Raw genomic sequence first — 25030 nt, forward strand, 5'->3', positions numbered from 1 at the left:
CACCTACCAATCTGGAGTGGCCTGCTACTTGCTTTGGTTTTCCTTTGCCCGCTGTGTCTGTGTCTGTGTGTGTGGTGAGGAGGGGTTGGTAAGTTAGCCCATAAATGTAATAAATGGGTCTTTGACCTTTATGTGGGGAAGGGTGGTCTGTTAGTTAAATTCTTATGTGCTCCTACATGAGAGTGGAGACACCCTGAAAATGCCAGCTGGTCTAATGCGTGTTTGAGGAACTGCATGTAGCTCTCAGCGGCAAAGAAGGGAAGCACATGGCTGTGGGCAGTGGGCTGGCCTTGGCTGTGGGTAGCGCTCAGCCACCCTTGCCTAACTGGAGAACTGGAGGCTGAAGCTGGAGTGAGAAAGTTGGAGGATGAGCTAAGGTTAGAGGAGGACTTGTGTCTACAACTCTTCTAGCTTTGGAGCTAGAAAAAGAGGTAGGAGAGCAGGATAATACATTGAAGACTTTAGGGTGCTATTTTGTAAAGCTAAGAGGGTGCAGCTGCCATGGATAAAGTCCAAGTGCTTGTGACAAAGCCTGAGTGGGACACTAAGAGGTAAAATGAGGTGAAAATGAGGAGAATGAAGAGGAGGGCATTGTGGTGGTTGATCATAAAATGAATTTAACCTTGGGTACTGTCTGACTCCCAATACAAAGGAAACCAAAAACAAAGTAAAAACAACCGCAGCCAGTGGGGCAGCCCCCAATTCAGGAAAGGCTCATGATGAGAGAACACACTCCTGCTGAGTTTATTGTTATAAAGGGTCTGGTGAAATAACCCAGAAGCAAATGTGGTTTGACACCAGGGCTGTGTTGGTTGTCCTATGGAAAGCCTTAAAACCTGAACAATAGCTATGACTTGCCCCACCTGCCCCTACCATTTCTCATGCCCTGTCTGCTCCATTAGAGCCTGGGAGATACAGTCCTATTGGGTGTGGGTACCTGCCACACCTGAGTATAGGATGCAAGACAAAACTGCCTCCAGGTGAGGGCCAATGAAGGTGATCATTGGCCTCATTTTGAGCTCAATACTCACTGGTCCCCAGAAATATACAAAAGATGATGGACTGTTCTGGTTGCCACTGGAGCCAAATGTAGTCTAATACAGAGTAACCTTCATATCTGCCTCCCTCAGTGCCATTGATGTTATGGAGGGAAATAGGAAGGTCATAAAAGTTCCTTTGACACTGAAGATTAAACATTCTCCCCCAGGAGAAAACAAGGCTTTTCTCTCTCCAATTTCAAGGAAGGTATTGATCATTGATAGCCTACAAGGGCAAACTCTGCAAAACTCTATGGGTTAAATCTGCCTCCAGGTTAGAGTAATCAAATCAGTATTGATGGGAAATACCAATTGGGAACCAACAAGTCTGCTGCTCCCACAAAAAATGGTAACAATCGAAAAATATAAATTGCCTGGGAAGGCATAAGGAAATAGGAGAAAATATCAAAGAACTACACCAAGTTGGTATCGCACACCTTGCCTACAGTGTTTTAAGCTGCCCAGCGTGGTTAAAAAAGCCAGATGGCTCATTCAGGATGACTGTGGACTGCTGAGAATTGAACAAGGTAGTGGCCCCTCATTCATGCATCTGTGCCCAACATTTCCATCATCTTAGATACCTTGGCCCCGGTCCTAGGAGTGTGTCATGCTGTGTTGGATTTAGCAAATGTGTTTTTTCAGTATACTCCTGGCTATTGAGTCACAAGATTAATTTGCCTTCATGTGGGAGAGGGAATAATGAACCTTTCCAATGCTTCCCCAGGATTACCTTCACAGCCCCACAATATGTCAGGGATGGTACCCCAAGATCTCTCTGTTCTCCTTTCCCACATCAGTAAAATGGGCCCATTATATTGATGATGCAGCACTAACATGAGGACAGTCTCTACTGCAGGACACTGCAGACTTTGTTGGAACATCTGTGAGGGAAATGATAGGCAGTGAACCCACAAAAAATTCAAGGCCCAGGCACTACTATAAAGTTTTGGGGAGTCATTGGTTGAATAAGACCCATGTTTAAAAAAAAAGACCCATGTTGTCCAAGAAGCTATAGTTGGTAAGTTGCAAGCCTATCCAACCCCTAAGAATGGGAAAGAGGTACCAGCTTTTATAGACACTTTGGAACTTTGGAGGACCCCTTCCCCCCCCCCCCCCGCCCCCCCGAACAGTGCCTCTATCCTTTATACCCCCTGGTAAAAAAAAAAAAAAAGGTACATGTGGAACTGGGATCAGAGCAACAAGTCACCTTTGAGAAGGCAAAATACTGAAACAGATTAAAGCTCTGGGCATCTCCCAAGTAGGGCTACCATTTGAATTAGATGTGTCTGTGACTTTGGAAGGTATGGGTTGGGCTCTGGGGCAGGGACAACAGAAAGAGAGAGTACCCCTAGGATTATGGTCCCAGTTCTGGAATTCCCATACATCAGCAGCTCCTAGCAGTGTGCACAATGCATTTCCAGGTAGAGCCTCTCCCAAAGGAACAGCATATTTTATTAAGAACTTCCTTTCTTTTCAAGGGTGGGTTGAGAATATGTTTCATCAGCCCACTTCTACCATGGCTCAAAAATCTCACACTGGCTTAAGAAGCATGCTTGTTTGCAGCAGAGGAGCACCCTGTCCACCAGCCCACTGTCTCTAGACCAGGGGTCCTCAAACTACGGCCCGAGGGCCACATGCAAATACAAATATTGTATTTGTTCCCGTTTTGTTTTTTTACTTCAAAATAAGATATGTGCAGTGTGCATAGGAATTTGTTCATAGTCCGGCCCTCCAACGGTCTGAGGGACAGTGAACTGGCCCCCAGTTTAAAAAGTTTGAGGACCCTTGCTCTAGACACTAGACCAGGGGTGGGCAAACTTTTTGACTCGAGGGCCACAATGGGTTCTTAAACTGGACCGGAGGGCCAGAACAAAAGCATGGATGGAGTGTTTGTGTGAACTAATATAAATTCAAAGTAAACATCATTACATAAAAGGGTACGGTCTTTTCTTTTTTTTAGTTTTATTCATTTCAAACGGGCTGGATCCGGCCTGTGGGCCGTAGTTTGCCCATGGCTGCCCTAGACCCATAGAGTATGTAGATATTCCAAATACTCTACCCATATACCTGTGGCAGCCCCTATGGCTTGTAGGGAGTGAGTGTGGGAAATTCTGGCTGATAGTAGCTTTATTTCCACTCTTTCAAAACAAGTGGATCTTTTGTAAGCTAGAAAGATGGACTGGCAGATACTTTTTCATTAGCAAAATAGTTGTATTGTTTCAAACTACGATGGGTCTAGTCACGGCAACTCACTCAAATGGCCTGTAGTCTCTAATCAGTCTAACACTGACACCATCCTATATAATAAAAGCCTAATATGCAAATTGACCAAGTGGCAGAACAACCCGTTGCTATGATGCACACTAACCACCAGGGGGCATACACTTAATGTAGTAGCTGTCCCCAGCCCACAGGCCCCAGGCCAGCCAAGCTGGGTGCCAGCAGGGGCCCCCTGATCACCCCGCTAGTCACCCCGCAGAGGAAGGCGACCGGTGGCAGCAGTCGGGGGGGCGGGACCAGTGAACAGGTGGTGCCAGCAGGGCCACCCTTCCCCCCCGATCACCCCACCGGTTGCCCCACAGATCGGCCCTGATCACCGGCCAGGCCTAGGGACTGTACCCATGCACGAATTTTGTGCACTGGACCTCTAGTCTGGATATAAACAGGTATTAACTGCAGCAGCCAATAGGTTGAACTCAGATTGGTTTTGCTGGTGAGCATTCTTGAGCCCAGGATGGTAATCCTTCACACTGACAGTTGGGCTGTTCTAAAGGGATTAACCCTATGGCTTGGACAACGGGAAGCTGAGGGGCAGGTGATCATGAATAAGCCCTTGTAAGGTTAGGATATGTGGAAAAACATTTGAGTTTGCCTGCAAGAGCCTGAGGCAGTCGCACTGCCTTCCAACTCCAGGCTCAGGAGGCACTCACACCCCTGACAATCAGGAAGCTCATGTCTTTGCTCAAGTATGCACCCTAGCAAATGACCCTTCAGTAGATAGTACAGCAGATTTTTTTTGCACAGAAAGACTGGCCACTGAAGTGGCTGTGGGATGGAATGTGGCCAAGGATGCTGGTTTGCCCTTGAAATGCAGTCACAAGGTTAATGTATTAATAGCATGTCTTGTGTGTTGTAAACAATGCCCAAGACAATTGCCACAGGTGTCTGAGGCCATCCACAAAACTTCCCAGCAGGTGCTGGATTGGCAAATGATTATATCGGCCCTCTCCCTCTGTGATGGTTCTAAATATGCCCTATTGTGTGAGAAGACTGTGTCTGTCCTAATATAAACTTTCCCTATCATTGTTTAAAACAGGCTGCCACCATTAGGGGGTAAGAGAAGCTGGGTTCCATGTATGGATACCCTTGTGGAATAGACAGGGATTGGGGTCTCACTTCAAAGGTCATGATGTGCCAGACTGGGCAAAGGAACCTGACTTTGAATGGAGGCCCCATCTCACCTATAACCAGCAGGCAACATGTTTGGTAGAAAGGAAAAATGGAATATTAAAGCAGTAGGTTAAATCACTAACAGATAAAACACACCTTGGTTAGCCAGACTAAAGTGCTATTTCAGGCTTTAATACATTTGAATGATCAGCCAGCAGGGCCTGTGACCCATATGCCAGACTGGGGACCCTGCCAACACACCCAACACCTGAAAAATATGGAAGACAAAGAGAGCCATTGCCCCTCTTATTTGTGGATCAACGAGCTATGCTTTTGAGAACCCAAGTCCCATCAAGCCTGGGAAAGATATTATTTACTGGAATTTGCAATGGGACATTCCACAGAGATGAGTGAGTTTCTTTATTTTTTTTTAAATATATTTTATTGATTTCTTACAGAGAGGAATAGAGAGTTAGAAACATCGATGAGAGAGAAACTCATTGATCAGCTGCCTCCTGCATAATCCCTACTGGGTATGTGCTTGCAACCAAGGTACATGCCCTTGACCGGAATCAAACCTGGGCACCTTGAGTCTGCAGGCCAGTGCTCTGTCCATTGAGCCAAACTGGTTAGGGCAAGTGAGTTTCTTTGTACCTCTGGGTAAGAGGGAACAATTCAATCCCAATATGTCTGCTGCAAACCAGACATATTAAAATGTACGGTACCTGGAGTGAAACATGTACCATTGGAGAGAGAGGAGAAGCTGGGAGTCCTAGTTGGCCCCTAGGTATCTCTTCAGCCAGACAGTGCTCCTCTTCCAGCCAACGTGGATGGTCTACACAACCAGGTCAACTTCCTAAAGCTGCCAACCTCCTTCTCCTCAAGGCCAGGTGGGCATGTTCTGTTTTTTACCTGTATAATCATTTGGCCATTCTCTTTGTCCCTCCACTGCCTGGTGGACTTTATATCACATTAGAGGCCTGATGCCCAAACTGGCTCTCTGACATCTCCTGAGGGGTCCTGGATTGCGAGAAGGCACAGGCCAGGCCAAGGGATCCCACTGGGGCACGATCAGGGCTGGAGAGGGACATGGGAGGTTGGCCAGCCAAGAAGGGACCGCGGGAGGGCCCTAGGGCATGTCTGGCCTTCCTAGCTCAGTCCCAATCAGATGGACCCCAGCCGCAAGCTAACCTACCAGTTGGAGCATCTTCCCCCTGGTGGTTAGTGCACATCATAGCGACTGGCCAACCAGTCAACTGTCTACCCCCTGGTGGTCAGTGCACTTCATAGGGAGCAGTTGAGTGGCCTTAGCATATGATTAGTATATACACTTTGATTGATTGAATGGCCAAACGGATGATCAGAGACTTAGCATATTAAGCTTTTATTATATAGGATATAAGTCCTTATAGAATTCACCCAGCAAGCCTCTAATGGTAGACAACAATCTGTCTTTTCTGAATACTGATTTAAATGTCTCTAATGACAAAAGCTGTCCTCCAAAACAGATGTCCAAGGGCATGAATACTGCCTTGCAAGGAGCCACCTGTGCCATTATCTAAAGAGAATGTTTTGTGTTCATAATGAGTCTGCTAATGTGTCATCTTTATTAATTCATATGAGGACACAAGTAAATGTCCACCAGTCTATGTGACTTAGTAAATCAATGATTCCAATCATGGGGCCTTTGGTAGAAAAAATTGTTACTTATTTGGGGAATTGTTATCTTAATCTGTGTTTATCTTGCATGTGTCTAAATTCTTGTAGAGGCCTCTGCCTCCAGTGCAGCCAGATAGCTGCCAAATGAGCCATCTCAATGCTAATAAAACACCTTGCTGACCACTCAAGGCCAGTTGAGGAAGAGGGGGTGTGGAAAATTGTAAGAGCCAGTGGAAGGGTGGGATGTTGGAGGGAGCCATTAAGAGGATGTGACCACTGGTTTTCCCATGACCTTGACCCTGGGCATTCAGCGGCTCCTCACCCCCTTTCCCTTAACCTTGGAATGTATGCCCTGCCCACCATTCCCACAAAGTTTTCAAGGATGTAGCCTTAAGTGTAAGGTTTTGTTGGACCACCTGGACTGAACACCTTACTGAACCAGTTAAAGCCTCTCTATAGGTTAAGATTCTGACCAGCAGGTGCTGAGGCCTACTTGTCTCACAGCACAGACTACGACAAGTCTTGTATGTAGTTCCCTTGCTTATTAAACCTGCCACCTACCAACCTGGAGTGGTCTGTGTCTTCAGTCTCTCCCTTCCTTTGTGTAAGGGGGCTGGTGTGCCAACTAATATGTAACCAGACAGAACTTTGCATATTTGGGTTTTGCACAACTGTTTCTCCATGTTTCATGTCAAAACTTATTTTGACACTATTTTAATCTGAAAGTGATGTATATAAATTGGTATTATCTAAATCAATGTGAAAGATTTTCTTATTGCTGAGTACTTACCATTGTAAATGCATGGCTGAGACAAAACATGGATTTTATATGCTAAAGTTATCTGATTATTTAAAACTTCAGATTTATAGCTGAGTTTAATTAAAAAATCATTATCAATTAGGAAAAAATGTATGACTTTTTTTTTCTAGTTTTTGCTACTATTCCACAATTGTTTTTCACATTTCCTTCTATTTTTACTTTATTCTTTTCTGTTAATTTTGTCATAGCTTTTCTTTCTTTATATCTTCCTTTTAAAAAATCTCCCTGTTTTTATATCCTTCATTTTACTCTGTTATCCTTGTATGTTTTTTTATTCCTGTTTTTCCTGAACTCACCACTCTTATAAATAAATTCCTTTAAATATATAGGGTTTGGATAATCTTTCCTCTGATATTTAACTACATTGTTTTTCTTTGTTAGCTCCATTTCATTCTTTCAAAAGTAAATGAATCTTTTCAAATCTATAAATATGGACTGAAGGTAGATAATTTTTATAAGCACAATAGTTGCACCATTTCAAACTAATAAGACACTTCATTTGCCTTGAAAAGTCTCATTGAATAAAATTTCCTTGCTAAAATTATTTTTTAGTTTTACCTAAATTGAAACTTTAAAAACTCTTTCTTTACCTTCTTCTGTAGATATATTACTTAGTTCAAACATAAACTAAATAAAAAGGAAATGATATGTAAATATGAAAACATTTATTTTATATTTTCTTGATTATTAAGATTGGTGAAAATAATATTTATTTAAAACATTTTTCTATTCCCAAAAATAAACACCATACAAATAGTAGCTTCAGCAATGTACACAGAAATACTTTTGAAGTTGACATTAGAACATACTGGGTTTTACCAAAGCACAAAACCTATGTTGTGACTGCAGTTGTTGAGTGGGTGATAGTTTTCAACTGTAAGCATAACCAGGTAACATACCTTAACAGAAGTCTAGATAGGAGGCAGTATTTACTAGTTTTTAAGACCACAATTTTGGTCTTAACAGAATGGGTCCAAGTTCTGACTTTGCCACTGTGATTTAATTCAAGTTATTTCAGTTCGCTGGGCCTCAAGTTTAATAGGCAGAAAAAATGGAGATTTACAACCAAAGACTATCATAAAGATTGAACAATCTTCAGTATACAGGGTATTTAACATAGTACCCGACACATCGTGATCATTCAATGAATGGTTGCTAATATCAGGCCATTCAAATACACTTGATCAAAATTAATGAAACCATACAAATCGCAAACAAAATTCATTTCATTTCATACCAAAATTGATAGCATTACTAATATTTACACTTTGGGCAAGTGAAAACAGCTAGGCTTTTATGCTCATGAAAGGTGAAACGCTGAATTATTACTAAAGTCTCTGTATGAAATAAAATAGAAAAGTGTAGATGTTGTGGTTGACACATGAAACCAATCAGGAAGGATATATGCACTCCTGTGTTCATAGCAGCACAATTTACAATAGTTAAGATTTGGAAACAGCCTAAGTGCCCATCAGCAGATGAGTGGATTAAAAAACTGTGGTACATCTACACAATGGAATACTACACTGCTATAAAAAAGAAGGAATTCTTATCATTTGCAACAGCATGGATAGAACTGGAGAGCATTATGCTAAATGAAATAAGCCAGTCAGAGAAAGATAAATATCACATGATCTCACTCATATGTGGGATATAATTATAATGATCAACATAAACTGATGAACAAGAATAAATCCAGAGACAAATGGCAGGGGAGGGGGGGGGATAGAGAGCAACCAAAGGACTTGTATGCATGCATATTAGCATAACCAATGGACACAGACATTAGGGCGGTGGGGGCTTTCCCGGGGTGGGAATGGCTAGGGGGGGGGGGGCGGTTAAGCGAGGAAAAAGGAGACATATGTGAAACTTTAGACAATAATAATTTAAAAAAAGCTGAAACAGAGTTTTAAAATGTGTATTAATCTGGTCACTAGCAATAGCTTTCTTTTCAGTACACTTGCTAGAAACACTTATTCAACAAATATTCTTTGATTGCCTATTATGTGCCTGGCTGTGTTTACCTACCATGCAAAAGGAAATACCTCCTTTTTATGCTCTGAATACTTTCCTTTTCCACAGACATTTCCACTGGGCCTGGGAGATGGGCAATTCTATGCATGGACAGATGGTTTGAGAAGAAAAGACTGGCATGACTATGAAAGCATTCAGAAAGAGGCTATGCGCTCAGGTATGGAGTTCAGTGTAAGCCAAAGTGCTACTTCACTTACTGCAGTGTCTCATTTGTCACTGAAAGGATCTCTAATTAGTATTTCTTCTGCACACAGTAAGGTATGTCTCATGGGTCAGAGTGAAAACAATTTCAAATTGCAGAGAGAAAACCAATAATAAATAGCCCTTACAATATTAACTGAAGAAGGCATTAAAGTTTTTAGAAATCTATAGTACTTGGTATTACCCAACTGCTTTTTAATAATCTCTGGGGATATCTTGGGATTATTCAGAAAGACTTGACTTAATAGACATATGTCTTGAATTAGGTTGACTCATTAGGTCAGGTATGTTTAAATGGCAATTCAAAATATTAAAGGTACGGTACCATGTTCTAGACACTGGCAGGGATTGAGGTTGGCAATACTTGGACAAACGGACAGGAGGTTAAACATAGTCAAGTAGGTCTGTACATGTGTAGCAGAATTCTAGTCTTAAGTGAGAGATAGAGGAAACATTTTGCTTGTTGGAAAACTTAACAGGAAAAAGCAAGTTTTTCTAGAGGACTGAAAAATTAGGTTGCTGGAAACAGGGATTCAGAAGGCCATATAAGTAGAAATTGATGAAAGTGAATAATATATAATGGGAAGTCCATATTCTATTTTTTGGCAGAGGGAGCTCTAGTTTTTTGTGTCTTTTTCATAGTGAGGATGTCACAGAAATAAAGCTATTGTTTGTTAAAGACATCTGAGTAACCCCGAAATGCTGCATCCCAGGTAATTCAGCCACAATGTGAGGTTCTACTGGTCAATCTTCCTCATAGCTCATCCTGTCAGGAAAACTGGAGTGATGGTATCCAAACAGTTATGAAATTGTTCGGGGCTGTGAAATGTTTTGAGCTCTGGGTCAGGTGTGGATGATCTAATTATAGACTTCTTTAATTTTCTTCTTTCATTCCTTTCCCCAAATCATGCCCCTTTGATCTCCCCCTCCCCGTCTTCATTAAAGCTACTCTGTCTTCCCAAGGATGTTCTTCATTTCTCAGAGAGTCTTTCTATTCTAGGTTTCATTGTCTTTCCACCTTGGCCATGACCCCATGAACCATCATGAAAGTGTGTTAGTTACCAGCATCCTTACTTTTGGATCCCTCTTATTTTTTTTTCTCCTTTTGCTTAATCAGCCCTATATTAATCCGACAAAATGTCCCCCTTTCTAACCACAGGATGCTGAAAATTTTTGGAGATGCTTATATAATCAAACTAACTGAAGTTGCCAAGTATGAATAATAATAATAGAATAAGCTAATATTAATTGAAAAGATGTTTTGTACTAGTGTTTTACATACAGATTTCATTTAAACCTCATAATAACTGTAATAGACAAGTTTTAAGATCTCCAATTAATTTTAAAAAACACAAAGTATTAAGCATATATTTATTAAATGTTATCCAAGGTCAAACAGCCAATAATTTTCAGAGCTAGATGAAAGGTCAAGTCTTATCTGGCTCCATTACATCCCACAGTCTGACCTTGAATAATATCTGAGAAACATGAAGTAATGACAAGGTCACATATAAGAGACACTCCTGGGATCAGATACTGGCTTTTGCATACATGAGCTGGGTTACGTGGCAAATCAATTTTTCTTTCTTATATTCTACCATCCAGAATTGCTGTGAGGATTAAAGATAATCTACCTTAAGTAATTGGCCAATTATTTGGACATATAAACTCAACTAATGATAACTGTCATTGTTAATTCATTGAAGTTACTTTCACTTGACGTGGTGTGCTTACCCTTTGCTTGTGTTGATGAGTTTTGGATATAAATTTCAGAACATCACATTTATTTCTGCTTTATACTACCCTTTCTGCCTCTTGAATGAACATGTCTTTTATATTCTTATTCTCACTCGAGCCAAGGGAAATTGACCTCAAAGAAAATTGTTAATATAATAAGTTTTCTAAACTGCAAATTTTCTGCAGAATTAAAAAACTCTGAGTATTAGCATGTTATATGATTCATTGGAAGATATATGACAAATACAGCAGACTATAGTTTATTCTTCTTTAAATATTATGAAATAAACCATAAATAAAGAATAACACACAAATACACATGTAGGTACAGAGTGAAAATAATCCTCCTTGTTCTCAATATCCAGGTCCAGAAAAAGGATCATTTGTACCATTCTGTTCCCTCCAAATCTTGAAGTTTTTGTTTACTTTTATTTTTCTCTGTAGTTTTTTTTTACTGTCTACATATTTAGCCCTGAATAAATATGGTCGCATTTTGCCTGTGGTTGAACTTAATCTGAAAATAGATTTATACTGTATGATTTTCTTTTTTCACTCAAAAATTTTTTTGAGATTCACCTATGTCAATATATAGAATTCTAGTTGATTCATTTTTACCGTTCTTTTATTTTTTACTAGAGGCCTAGTTCACGAAATTTGTGCACGGGATGGGGGGTCCCTCAGCCTGGCCTGCACCCTCTCCAATCTGGGATCCCTCTCGCAATCCAGAGCCACTGGCTCCTAAGCGCTCACCTGCCTACCGGCCTGATGCCCCTAACTGCTCTCCTGCCTGCCTGATGCCCCTTACTGCTCCCCTGCCAGCCTGAGGGCTCTAATCGCTCTCCCCTCCTGGCCTGATCCCCCTAACTGCCTATCTGCTCTCCCCTCCTGGCTTGATCTCCCTAACTGCCTATCTGCTCTCCCCTCCTGGCCTGATCCCCCTAACTGCCTATCTGCTCTCCCCTCCTGGCCTAAACCCCCTTACTGCCCATCTGCTCTCCCTTCCTCTCCGTGCCTTCAGACCCTGGTGCAGGAGTGCTGAGAGCTCTCCACCAAGGTCCTGCCCCCGTCCTGATAACCCCCCCGCTCGGGGCTGGGCTGCGCGATTGACCTGCGTGCACCTCCATGAGGGGGCCACCCCCGTCCTGATGCCCCCTCCAGGCTGGGCTGCATGGTGGGCCTGCGCACACCTCCGTCGGGGGGCTTTCCTCGGCAGCAGCCTCATGTCCTGGTAGCGCAAGTCCCTGACCCCATCCCCACCCACCAGCTCCTATGCATGCACAGCCTGTTGAAAAGTTGTGACTGGGACACCGTTAGGACCAATTAGCATATTAGATAGATGATAGATAGATAGATAGATAGATAGATAGATAGATAACATTCTTCTCTTCATGAACATTTAGGGAGTTCCCAGATTTTGCTTATCCTATATAATAAAACCCTAATATGCAAATCAACCAAATGGCAGAACAACCGGTCGCTATGATGTGCTTTGACCACCAGGGGGCAGATGCTTAACACAGGAGCTCAGCCAGAATCCGGGCTCACGGCTGGCGAGCACAACAGCAGTGGCGGGGCCTCTCCCACCTCCGAGGCAGTGCTAAGGAGCAGCAAACCCGGCTTCTGGCTGAGCGGCGCACCCACAGGATGAGCACTGCTCAACCAGAAGCCAGGCTCAAGGCTGCTGAGCACAGAGGTGCTAAGGACCCCTCAAGGACTGTCCGCCGGTCGGCTTAGGTCCACACCCTGTGGGGCCTAAGCTAGCAGGCGGACATTCCCCCAGGGGTCCCAGACTGTGAGAGGGTACAGGCCAGGCTGAAGGTCCCCCCACCCAGTACATGAAAGTTGTGCACCAGGCCTTTAGTTTTATATATATATATATCCCCCTCAGGGGATGTCCACCTGCTGGCTTAGGCCTGCTACCCCTGGGGATTGGGCCTAAGCTGACAGTCAGACATCCCTCTCACAGTATGGGGCTCTCACAGTCTGGGACCCCTTGCTCCTTGCCACCCACCTGCAGCAGAGGCGGGAGAGCCTCCCGCCGCCGCCACTGTGCTCGCCAGCCCTGAGCCCAGCTTCTGGCTGTGCAGTGCTCCCCCTGTGGGCATCCTGCATTGAGCATCTGCCCCCTGGTGGTCAGTGCACATCATAGTGACCGGTTGTTCTGCTGTTCAGTCGATTTGCATATTAGGCTTTTATTATATAGGATGTTGTTATAAGTATTCATGTACATGGTTCTAGAGTAGAGACAATTTTTTCTTTGGGTACATTCTCACTAGTAGGTTTTGTAAACCTAAGGAATGCACATTTCAGGTATATCATGTAGTCCATGACACACTGTTTTCCAAAGCTGATATACTGATTTTACTGTAATCAATAATGAATGGAATTATCACTGCTCTATATCTTTGTGAACACTTGGTAGTGTCTGACTTTTTCCCCTAATTTTCTGCTACAATATAATGCCTCATTGTGACTTAAATTTTCATTTTACTAATTTTTAATATAGTTGACACTTTTTGTGCTTCTGAGATGTTGGTGCCTTCTTTTTGGTAAAATTACGATTTCTACTTTCATTTTTTCAATTTTTTTATCTTTCTTATTGAGCCACAAAGTTTTCTTAATTTTTTGTAAATATTATCCTTTTGTATATGGTGAAAATATCATATAACATATCTTGTAGACTGTTCTTTTAAATCTCTAGAAGTTTTAAATTTTGATGTAGTCAAATTCGGAAATCATTTTCATAAGGACAAGTTATGCTGATGTTCTATATTATCTTTTAAAAGCTAGTGTATTTTACCTTGTACATTTAGGTTTTAAATCCAACTGGTCCTCACCTTTATCTGTTGTAAGGTAGTGCTTAAATATTTCTTTACTTTTCATCTCTTTAGATATGAAAATTTATCTTTTTCTTCCTCATTCAGCAGTGTTGACTCTATTATATATTACATTATTATATTTGTGTTTTCTCATTCCTGTTCTCTAAGTAAAAATCTCTGAGCTAATACCATATCTTATGTACTATATTTTTATAACAATTACTGGTAAAGTTCATTCTTCCTTGAGAATGTACTGCCATTCTTAACATTATGGATTTCTTTAAAAATTTTTATTCAGCTTATAAAATTTTAAGTCACACTAATCCACTGTTACACCAAATTACTTGAATTTTAGAATTGAATTATCTTCATCAATTAGGGGGTAAGTCATACTTTTTAATATTAAACATTCATTCGTTGGTATACATTGTATTTATTTGCTGCTTTTTCATTATCATTAGGGATGTGTTGTAATTTTATTCTCAGACATTTTCAGTGCTATTCCTGGAAAATTAATGTGATGTGGCTATTGTGCATGTTATTGATTTTATTGAAATTCCACATTGTTTATTGCTGGTTATAGAAATGTTAATTTTAAAAATTGATTTGAATTCAGAAAACTTTCTAAATTCTTCTATGAAATTATAATAATTTACCTATAGATTATTTTGGACTTTCAATGTAGATATCTACATTGTGATATCTACAAGTAATGACAGTGTTTATTGTTTGTTTGTTTTTCATTTGAGACATTATGCTTTTAGTTCTTTTTGTTCTGATACACCACTTGCTAGGAACTCCTGTGTAATCTTGAACAGTGGGTATTGATAGCTACTCTTGACTTGTTATTATCCTGACAATAGCAAATTAGGCACTCTTGTTAAGGTTTTATCTCATGGAAATACATTCTGCCATGCTTGCTAAGCCTCTGGATGTGGTTTGCTGAGAGTTTATGAGTTTTATTTTATATCCTAAATGAATATTTATTAAAGGTTTTAATTTGTTTGCCTTTGTTGAAGTAAATATGATAAATATTATTTAATTTGTTATTTGAGTAAATTTTATTTATTTATTTTCTACTGAAAATCAAACTTGCAATTTTGGATAAAATCTGTCATTTTATTTATTGCTGGATTTGGTTTGCTAATATTCTGTTTGGCATTTTTTAATCTTTATTCATGTGTGAATATTGGACATGAATTATTTTTTCTCATGGAGTGCGGGAAACGTGTAAACTCGGGCCGATTGTAACTGCGTATTACCAAATATTTGTTTGTTTGCCGTTCACAAAGATACCTACCTGCGTATGCGAACCGTTTCATACCCATACTTCGAACCCATACTTCAAAAGATATAGGCATTTTAAACTAACTCTGATTTTGCACGGGAAACCTAAATAATTGCCCGTGCCATCTTATATTTTGGCGGGAAATTCACCCGACACCGTAGTGTTAAGTTTTGGTGACAATGCAATGAAAGCTTCATAAAATGACTTTAGTAATACTTCCTGTTTTCTACACTTTGTATTTACTTATGTATTATAATTATCCTAATATATAAAAACCCTGAGTCCATCATGACTGGAGGCTCAACCAACTGGAAGTCAGTCCTGCAGTCAGCCCTGGGTTGCCATGGCGACCCGGGGCTGACTGCTGCAGCTGCAGGCACAGGGACCCAGTACTGACTGCTGAGGGGGCTGCAAATCAGTCCCAGAGTGAGGCCTGAAGAGAGAAGCAGGGTCTGATCCATAGCCTCTGTGGCCGCTGTTGATCAACACTTGCCTCTCTCTTTCTCTCCAGCAGCCAAGCCTCCATTTCTCTCCAGGTCTCTACTGAGGCTGCTGATCATCCCCACATTTCAGATCAGGCCCCGTTGGTAGGCCCAGAGATGCTGACTGGCATAGAAACCAACCAATCAGAACCAAATCTGGGTGAAGTGTGAGGAGCCAATGGCTGCCTAGGAGGCGGAGCTTTTGACCCTGACTGGCGTAGAAACCAAACAATCAGAACCAAATCTGGGTCAACTATGAGGAGCCAATGGCTGCTTAGGAGATGGAGCTTTTGGCGCTGACTGGCATAGAAACTGACCAATCAGAACCAAATTGGCCAGCATAGGATGACAGTTGGGGGTGAGATCAGGCCGGCAGGGGAGGGCAGTTGAGGGTGATCAGGCCTGCAGGGGAGGGCAGTTGGGGGTGATCAGGCTGGCAGGAGAGCATTTAGGTGTTAATCAGGAAAGCAGGGGAGCGGTTAGGGGGTGATCAGGCTTGCAGGCAGAAACGGTTAGGGGCAATCAGGCAGGCAGGCAGGTGAGCAGTTAGGAGCCAGCAGTCATGGATTGTGAGAGGGATGTCCGACTGCTGGTTTAGGCCCGATCTCACAGAGGGATGTCTGACTGCCTGTTTAGGCCTGATCCCCTGAGGAGTCCCAGATTGGAGAGGGTGCAGGCTGGGCAAGGGACACACACCCCCACCCCCCCGCATGAATTTTGTGCACTGGACCTCTAGTTTATTAATAATCATGCAAATCTTGAGGGTAAACTGTGGACATGGATTTGGGCAAAGGTTTTAAACTACTAGTTTTAAATGCTCATATTTTTAAAAAAATATAGTTTATTGATTTTTTACAGAGAGGAAGGGAGAGAGATAGAGAGTTAAAAACATCGATCAGCTGCCTCCTGCACACCTCCCACTGGGGATGCGCCTGCAACCAAGGCACATGCCCCTGACCGGAATCGAACCCGGGACCCCTCAGTCTGCACGCCAACACTCATTCCATTGAGCCAAACTGGTTAGGGCTAAATGCTCATATTTATTAATAGATTTACTTATAACATCCTCTTAAATATCTTATAATGTCTACAATGCTTAAATTGATGTTTTTTCTTTCAAATATTATTTATTTTCATCATTTTTAATTTTTTAAAGTATGATACCAGAAACTTATCAATTTTATTAATCACTTCTAAAATATTTTTACCTTGTTCATTTTATCCATTTTATTTTTCTCATTGCCTCAGTCTTATACTGATATTTCTTTACTTTGAATTTCACTATTTTTTCCCAAAGTTAAAAATTCTGTTTCTCTATTCTCAATTTTAACCTTTTCTATTAAAGAATAAGCATTTAGGGCTTCAAATACCCTCTAAGTACCATTTTAAGCATATTACACTGCTCTGTGATTCAGTGTTTTATATTCATTCGTTATGTTTTAGTTAGGTTATTTTGATATGTCTGGCCTCCTTAACACTGAAACAATCTTAAACATATGAAGACCTGGAAACTACCTTCTGATGAAATCTCAGTAGTCTTTATAAAAGTATATTAGCATAATAAGCAGCATGCATTTTATTAAATGTCTTTGTTAGAATTTTTATTGATTAGGTTTTGTTTAGGCAGTTACATCTTTGTGGCACACTTGGTAATTTTTGAAATATTAGGAATCTTAAATAATTTTTAAAATAAGTAAGCGGTATACAGGGAAAGAAGGGGAAGGTAAGTAAAGAGGAAAAGAATATATTGCTTCCACCATTGAAGAAATGGAGATTTATTGAATTAAAAGAATGGAAAAAGAGCAATTGAAGGTAGGCCCTGAGAACTTAGGTGTAGCATCAGGGCTCTTTTCAAGTACATCATTAGGATTATCTTAATTTGTTAGAAGAATTCTAACTAATATTCAAAGAAAACCAGAGTTTTTATTATTTCATAATTTTACACTTTGGAGATTACCATTAACCAAACCAATTTAGCTGTGGAAGAGTGTCCAACATAGCAAATTTCCTGGATGAGCCAAACCAAATTTTCAAGGAAAAAAAGCGTATCCTGATAATAGAATATGATTTTGATTTTATGCAATTAATTATCTGGTTTCTCTTTCTCATGATTTGCTACTAAGCCAGTCATATTTTAGGCATTTTTCCTACCATTATATTTCACTTAGTTAGTTTTACATCTTTTGAGAGTTTATTGACACTAGATATCAGCTTTTCACATTTTAGCTATCCTTTTTTGAGTTGCACTGTATTACAAAATTGATAATCATTATGCAAATCATTTCTAAAAATTGAATGGAGAGAACTGAAATATGGATTTCTTTGATATATTATGAAAGATGATGTATAAATTGATATTGATCTGTTATTCAATATACATTGGGTATTTGTTATATTGAACGAGAGCTATCCTGCTGACATTTCTCTATGTGTAATTTTTTTAAAGCCAATATATTTCTAAAATAAAGATAAACTCTGTGTGTGGCATTTTCCGGAACTGTGGACCTAATAACTTGCACTGGATGTTGAGAAGAAAATGCAGTAGTTTAGGCAGCTGTGTTTTAACATGTGATATTACCTAATTCTTATAACATCCTTTTCTCAGTGGTAAACACATACCTCTTAAATACCCACCTAGAGCAGTACAAATGTGTATCATGTGCACATAGGCATGTGTGATATATGAAATCTTTAAGACCACTGATCTATATTTATAGGAAGCACTTTTAGCTTTCAAATTTGAAAATTTTTGTTGCTCAGTCTTCCTTTTATTCTAACTCAGGAGATTTCCACTGTGTTTATCACTACTTTTTTTATTTCAATATGGGTGAACTCAACATGAAAAGAGCTGTTTTCCACTCATATTTGATCTATTTCTTTGAAATAGGTTATGTCGTCATATAGTTATACTCAAATCATGCATTCCACTATATGCCTCAGGAATCCTCTGAAATTATATCTAACTCTTCACTACTTCCATTTGTCCTAGTTAATCACACTCATAAATATGAATATTTATGGTTTTTATTATTTTGTAATTTTAGTTATTTATTTATTCACTCATTCAACTAATACTTTTATGTCACTGTATTTTAAATACTGCAACAAACTCTGGAAGGGAAAAAAAATGACAAAAATGAATTACAGTGGCTCATGAAAAACACACAGCATAGTTAAAAGAACTTTTTAATGGCGTGATAGCCATTTGAATCCAAACCTTTAATCTTTCTTGTTTAAGGAAATTCAGTAGCCTCTTAACTGATCTCCTTGCCCCATATTTATCTCTTTAAATAGCAGCCAGAGTGATCTTCTAAACATTAAAAATCAGATCACTTCACTCCTCTGCTCAAATGCCTAACAATGATGGCGAACCTTTTGAGCTTGGCGTGTCAGCATTTTGAAAAACCCTAGCTTAACTCTGGTGCCGTGTCAGTTAGAAATTTTTTGATATTTGCAACCATAGTAAAACAAATGTTTATATTTTTTATATTTATTTTATATATTTAAATGCCATTTAACAAAGAAAAATAAACAAAAAAAAATGAGTTTGCGTGTCACCTCTGACACGCGTGTCATAGGTTCGCCATCACTGGCCTACAAAGGCTAGTCATCATATTCAAATTTAAATCCAAGTTCTGCCCATGAAGCATACTAAACATGCCCTGGACTTTTCACTAATCTGTTCCTGTGGCCCGAAACACTTGTAATCCATATCTTCACAACTCACTCTCCCCTTCATTAAGGTTACCAGACTATATATCACCTGCTTAGACATGCCTGTCAATCACCATATTATCATACACAGTTATTGCCCCTTTCATTCAGTCTCTATCTCTTTACCCTACTTAGTTTTTATAACAATTATCCTTCTGTCTATATTTACACAAATATACATTTTAATGAATTAGAAATTTTGTGATTTTCTGAAATATAATTACTTGCCCAAGGGGCCTAAGTCACACATTATCTTGAATCATTTGCATTGGGCTTTGGAATAATGACTCTCCTGCATTAGGAAAGTAATATGAAAATCTGACCCAACATGGTTGCTATTTTTCTCTTCTAGAGATTGCATCCTAGGCCCCTTTAAACCTCATGCTCTAAGCTACTGAGTGTTCATATTAATTGCTGTGAATTTGCATAGCAAAACATCTAAAGGATATGAATTAAAATGCTATTTGAGATGTAAGAATATACTATGTTTTAAAGTGATTAATAGTAGGGTTTTCTAAGTTCCTTAAACAGCTTACTTTAGGGCTGATAAGGGACCCATTTTCCTCTTAAATGTCTTTATTCTGCATAATTGAACAAGATTGCCAACCAAACAGAATGGGAAATAGAAATGTGCCCCATTTGGGAAAGACTGTAACTGCTTTGCTTTCAGAAAGTGAAAAATGGTAGTTTTGCTATAACTACAATTCTTGGTCACCTTTTATTGATGTCTCATGTCTCTTAAAAAGAGTATCTGGCATCGTTTTCATTACTACCAACAAGAAACAGTGTTTATTGTTGGTAGTTTGGTACAATTTACACATCTATGATGTTCTCTCCATACATTTTATAATGAGATTTGTTGGGAGGTGGTCAACTTTTGGAAGTACTACTAAAATAACATTCATTATTATTCATTAGATTAAAATTAACTTTTAATGAAATATTTCCTTTGACAGTCATTGTATAATAATGGAAATGTAAAATGGAATTGAAAAGATTGTGAACATTCTGTTAGAGATGTATCATTTATATGTTTAATAATAAAACAAAATTTAGCTGAAACTGACACCAGTGACAATTATCTAGGGACTAATCCCTTCAGGATTACAATATAAAAAGAGCAGCATTGAAGTATCTCAGGAGATTTATGAAACTGAAATCATTTTTTATTCAAAAGAAAGATAAAGTTAATTTTAAAAGTCAATTTACCATTTGCTGCAAAACTTAGAATACTTCTCTTTAGAAATATCAACTTCCCATGGGCAAAAGTGCATGTGATTAATTTGTCTTATTTTCTTAGTAGTAAAATGTTGTTTAATGATAGTACTTAACACATAGAGTTATCTAAAGTGTTCATTTATATGATTAAACTATCTGGGATGAAGTATATGCGCAATAGACAGTTATTTGTGTAGTCTCATGACTATTTCTATGCCTATATGATACTAGGGGCCTGGTGCACGAAGATTCGTGCACTGGTGTTGGGTCCCTCAGCCCGACCTGCACCCCCTCCAATCTGGAAGCCCTTAGGGGAGCCCTCTCCAATCTGGGAGTTTCTGTGTCTTTGCAATCATATGAATGAATTCTCTGAGACCCCCAACCCAGTTTGGTTTGTTGCTCACAGAATAATAGAGGCATTTTTTTTTCTTTGCTGCATTGGTGGAGATTTTCTGGAAGTTTTAGGGTATCTTCCCTTTAATTTTTCCTAGACACTCTGATTTTACTTATGTCTCTCACCTTTGCTTTCCCTCCATTCCCCACTGCAACAGTAACTTGCTCCAGGCTCGCTTTGCTCTAGTGTCTAGGAGATCCGTCTGCCACCAGAATTACGATTCCCAGCATTCCTGGTGCTCCCTGCATCTGTGCTTCTGCTTCCAGTCCTGGGGCTGCCACCAGAACTACTATTCCTAGAATTCCTGGTGCTCCCCACATCTGTGCTTCTGCTTCCAGTCCTGGGGCTGCCACCAGAACTACTATTCTCAGAATTCCTGCCGCTCCCTGCGTTCTTGGTTTTCCCTTCGTGCTCTGTCTCCATCCCATGGCCTCCCACTCTGCCAAGTCCTTCAAGCCTCCAGCTCTCCCTCTCTGCTCTCCGTCTGGCATCTTTGGGAGCCAAGTTCCCCAAGCCGCTCCACTCTCTGCTGGCTCTCCCGCTCTGCACTCCACCCGGTGGCTGGGGAAGCAACCGAGGGAGCCATGGCCCCCCAAGCTGCTGGCTCTCCCGCCCTGCTCTCTGCCTGGTGCCTGTGTATGCAAATTAATCTGCCAACTTTTTCGGGTTAATTTGCATACTCCTAATTGGCTGATGAGTGTAGCAAAGGGACGGTCAATTTACATGTTTCTCTTTTATTATATAGGATGCCTATGTGGTAATAACTTGAATCACCTGTCATAATATTTCTTATGCTGTCAAATCTAGCCAGTTGACACTAACTCTCCCAAACATTTTTACCAGGGAGATCATATTTATTTGGATTTCAAATAGAGCTATATGTCTTTACTTTAGGATTTATTATTACAAGACAAGCACTTTGTTAGCATCAGACCCTAAATTGTTCCCCTCTAAGTATTGTATTTATACTTTGTCATAATGCTTTCTTATATGGTAGTTGTTGTGATTATTATCAATTTTTTTCTAGCTATAAATGTTCCACATTTGGGAGGAATCCAATGACTAGATAACTCTTGATCATGAAAAAATTAATGGGAAATGTTCTGCTGAACAAAGATGATACCAAAAAGATGAGAAACATGCAGTAAAGCAAGGATTTGAATCTGAATTGATCAAGTAGATTAAGATTAAATTGACTTTATGTCTGCCATTCATTTTCCTGAAGTCTTATCCACAACTTTATTCTTTCCAGTTTTAACCATTTCCTATACAGATTTTAAGTGAGTGTGAATTGTAAATCTATATTTTCTAGCAACTTGCCACAAAGAAAACTCTGTCTGCCGCTATATCTAATATTTACAGCTCAACATTAATGGTAACATTTCTGCTAATAACAACTCTGATCTTCAAACAACATAAAGTTAGATTTTCTGTGGCTTTACTTTTTAGTTGGGGATAAAGCCATCTTGCATTTAATCTTATACAGATAGGTTTACAGTTGTGAGTACACAAAACAGAGTTCATTCTTATATTATTTTTTATTTCTTAATCATTGTATTATTTATTACTATTAACCTATTTTTGCCCACCCCTACATAAGTTTTAGAAGGAAGAGTAGAACTAAAAATGGAAAATACATTTTTGATGACTTGGGACTCTGATGTCACCCTGATGATGTGAACCAAGTTTTTGCCACCTGCTAATGCTGTGATAATGAGAGTTCCCATTATCTGGGGGGCTGTAATTCACTTGAACCCAGTTATCATTAAGGCATTGCATTTTAGTCATGACTTATGGAGATTCAAATGATTATTGGAACCTTCTCCAAAATTCATATCCAGGGTTGTCACAAATTTACTCATAATAAGTTCTGGGCCACGCTGGCTCCATTGACCAATGAGTGCTATAGAGGAAATGTGTGTGTTTACCAAGGTGGAGTGCCTGACATACACTGATGGCAACTCTTCTAGACACTGACTTGAGAACTATAAATGCAAGTTCAACTTGATGCTCTTTGAGTGAGCCACAGTGGTTTCTGAGCAGCCTTCACTCCCGGTGAAAGCAATTGTGCCTTCTGATACTTTGTAGTCACAGACCCATGACATAAATGGTCTTCAGGAATACTAGAAGCTTAACATGGCTTATTTAGTTTTAAATAAAAATATCTCTGCCCCAAAATATATATTTGAAATTTGCATTATTTATAAAACATAGACATTATAACAATTGAAAAATAAGATTTTCTATGTAAAGAATTTAATTTATTACAATGTTTGGTTTACTAATGTGAAGTGACCAGAGAGCAAAAGGGAATTAGTATTATCAGGCATTTAATAATGAGTTGAATTTCCATGGTGACCAACTGAGCCTTAGGGATACAAATTCATTATTGAACTAAAATGACTAAATTAACCTAATATGCATTGACCTAGTTAACAATGTAATAGAATTTGTAGTACAGACTAATTGGAATATATATATTAGTGGTAGAATCCACTCATGCATATAAAAGTCTTTTGTTTCAAAGAATAACATTAATCAAGGAATAACTTTTGAAATTATAGCAAATGTATAACAAAGACATTATTAGATTTATAGTTATTTTTAGTTCTAGTACTGTAATAATGGCAATATTTTATGTAACAATAAAATATTTTATGAGCCTCTCACATATGCATTGCAAGTATTTTATAAATAGAACAAAGCCATTAAATGTATTAACCAAATTTGGAAAGTTAGTGACATACTTATGACAAAGACCTAGCATTTTTTACTACAAGTCATATCATTCTTTATTTATGTCACATCTTCTCTCATTTCATTCTTTCTACATACATAGTGGCTTAACATGATCATAGTGATTTTATTGCATATTGTCTCAGTGTTTTTCACAAAAATCCTATAAAGCAAGGACAGTCAAATATTATTAATAGTATTTGTATATAGGCTATAAAATAAACGTAAAAAATGAAACAACTTTAGAAAAGTGATTTACACATGTGTGTGATTTTATTCATGTGATTTTTATACATGTGCATGTATATATGATATATATTACATATATACATACCAAGTGATTATAGATTCACACATGCAAATTATGTTCAAATTAATCCAATGACTTTAATGAATTCGGGGAAAACCCTGTTTTTATACACTGCTTATGCTTATCTCTTTATTGACTCTTCTTAGACTATTTGCTGTATATAACACATGTAACCTGTACTGCGCTGTGCCTTATCCACCTGTGTGCATAATAGAGACCATATGGATGGTGATGGCTCAATTTCTCTGACTTCTGCTCTCTACTATATATAGACTCTGAGTCTCCTCTCCACAAAATCTTGCATATTTCTGAGATCCTTGGAGGTCTGCAAGTTTACCAAATACTAACGTCCCTATTATTCCTTTATTTTGGCCACTGCATTGACAACTGGTGGTTGACAGCTATTCCAGTTCAGCGTCTCAGTGCCACCAGCACTGGGGTCCTATCTCTAGCGCTCCCAAAGCAGCGCATCATCGTGTCCCAATGGCCTTGTCCTGCGTTTTCACAGCCCTCCACCTGATGGTTCCCTAGGAAAGTGGGTGGGAAAAATGCCTCTCTCCTCTACTGCATTGCAGTTTGTCTTATAGGCATTAATATAACTAAATTGTAGTTCACAGTCTCCAGAGGACCTCATATAAAACAGCTCCTTCAAACAGTTCTGTCAAAAGAACTCAGCTGACCAGATGAGAAACCAGTATCAGATACACACCAACTGCTGCTATGCGTACTTGTTTCTCCTTATCCATCGTTACCCCCGGTAACAATGAACATTGTGAAAACCCTCAGGAAAATAAACTTAAACCAACAGATACCTAAGGGCTGAGTTAAATCTCAGCACTAGGTAGAGCCACAGTCGAGCTGGGACTCTGAACCCCAGTAGATGTGGATGTAAATATATATTACACGATTCTTAATATTTTCCTTTCAAATATGCTCTTGTGTTAAAATGAGCAGCCATGTGTAAAACATTGTCATCAATATAAACTATAAATTGTATTTAACTTATTTAATCAAAATTATAATAGTGTGGCCAGGCCAGCATGCTCAGTGGTTGATCATCTACCTATGAACCAGGAGGTCACAGTTTGATTCCCAGTTAAGTACCTGCCTGTTGTGGGCTCAATCCCCACTGTAGGGCATATTGGAGGAGCTGATCAATGATTCTCCCTCATTATTGATGTTTCTATCCCT

General features: G+C 39.4%; 1 protein-coding gene across 1 annotated transcript in view; it reads left to right on the forward strand.

Annotated features, from left to right (window-relative positions):
- The window catches only part of GALNTL6 (polypeptide N-acetylgalactosaminyltransferase like 6), a 944384-nt gene that overhangs the window by 322885 nt on the left and 596469 nt on the right, over positions 1-25030 (forward strand). Inside the window, exon 3 of the mRNA XM_070415471.1 lies at positions 8989-9097. Coding sequence (XP_070271572.1) covers positions 8989-9097 — 109 coding nt within the window. The remainder of the gene's footprint in view (positions 1-8988; positions 9098-25030) is intronic.

Source organism: Myotis yumanensis, unplaced genomic scaffold (assembly GCF_028538775.1).
Source record: "Myotis yumanensis isolate MYYU_CA2020_CCGP unplaced genomic scaffold, mMyoYum1.0.hap1 SCAF_5, whole genome shotgun sequence".
NCBI lineage: Eukaryota > Metazoa > Chordata > Mammalia > Chiroptera > Vespertilionidae > Myotis > Myotis yumanensis.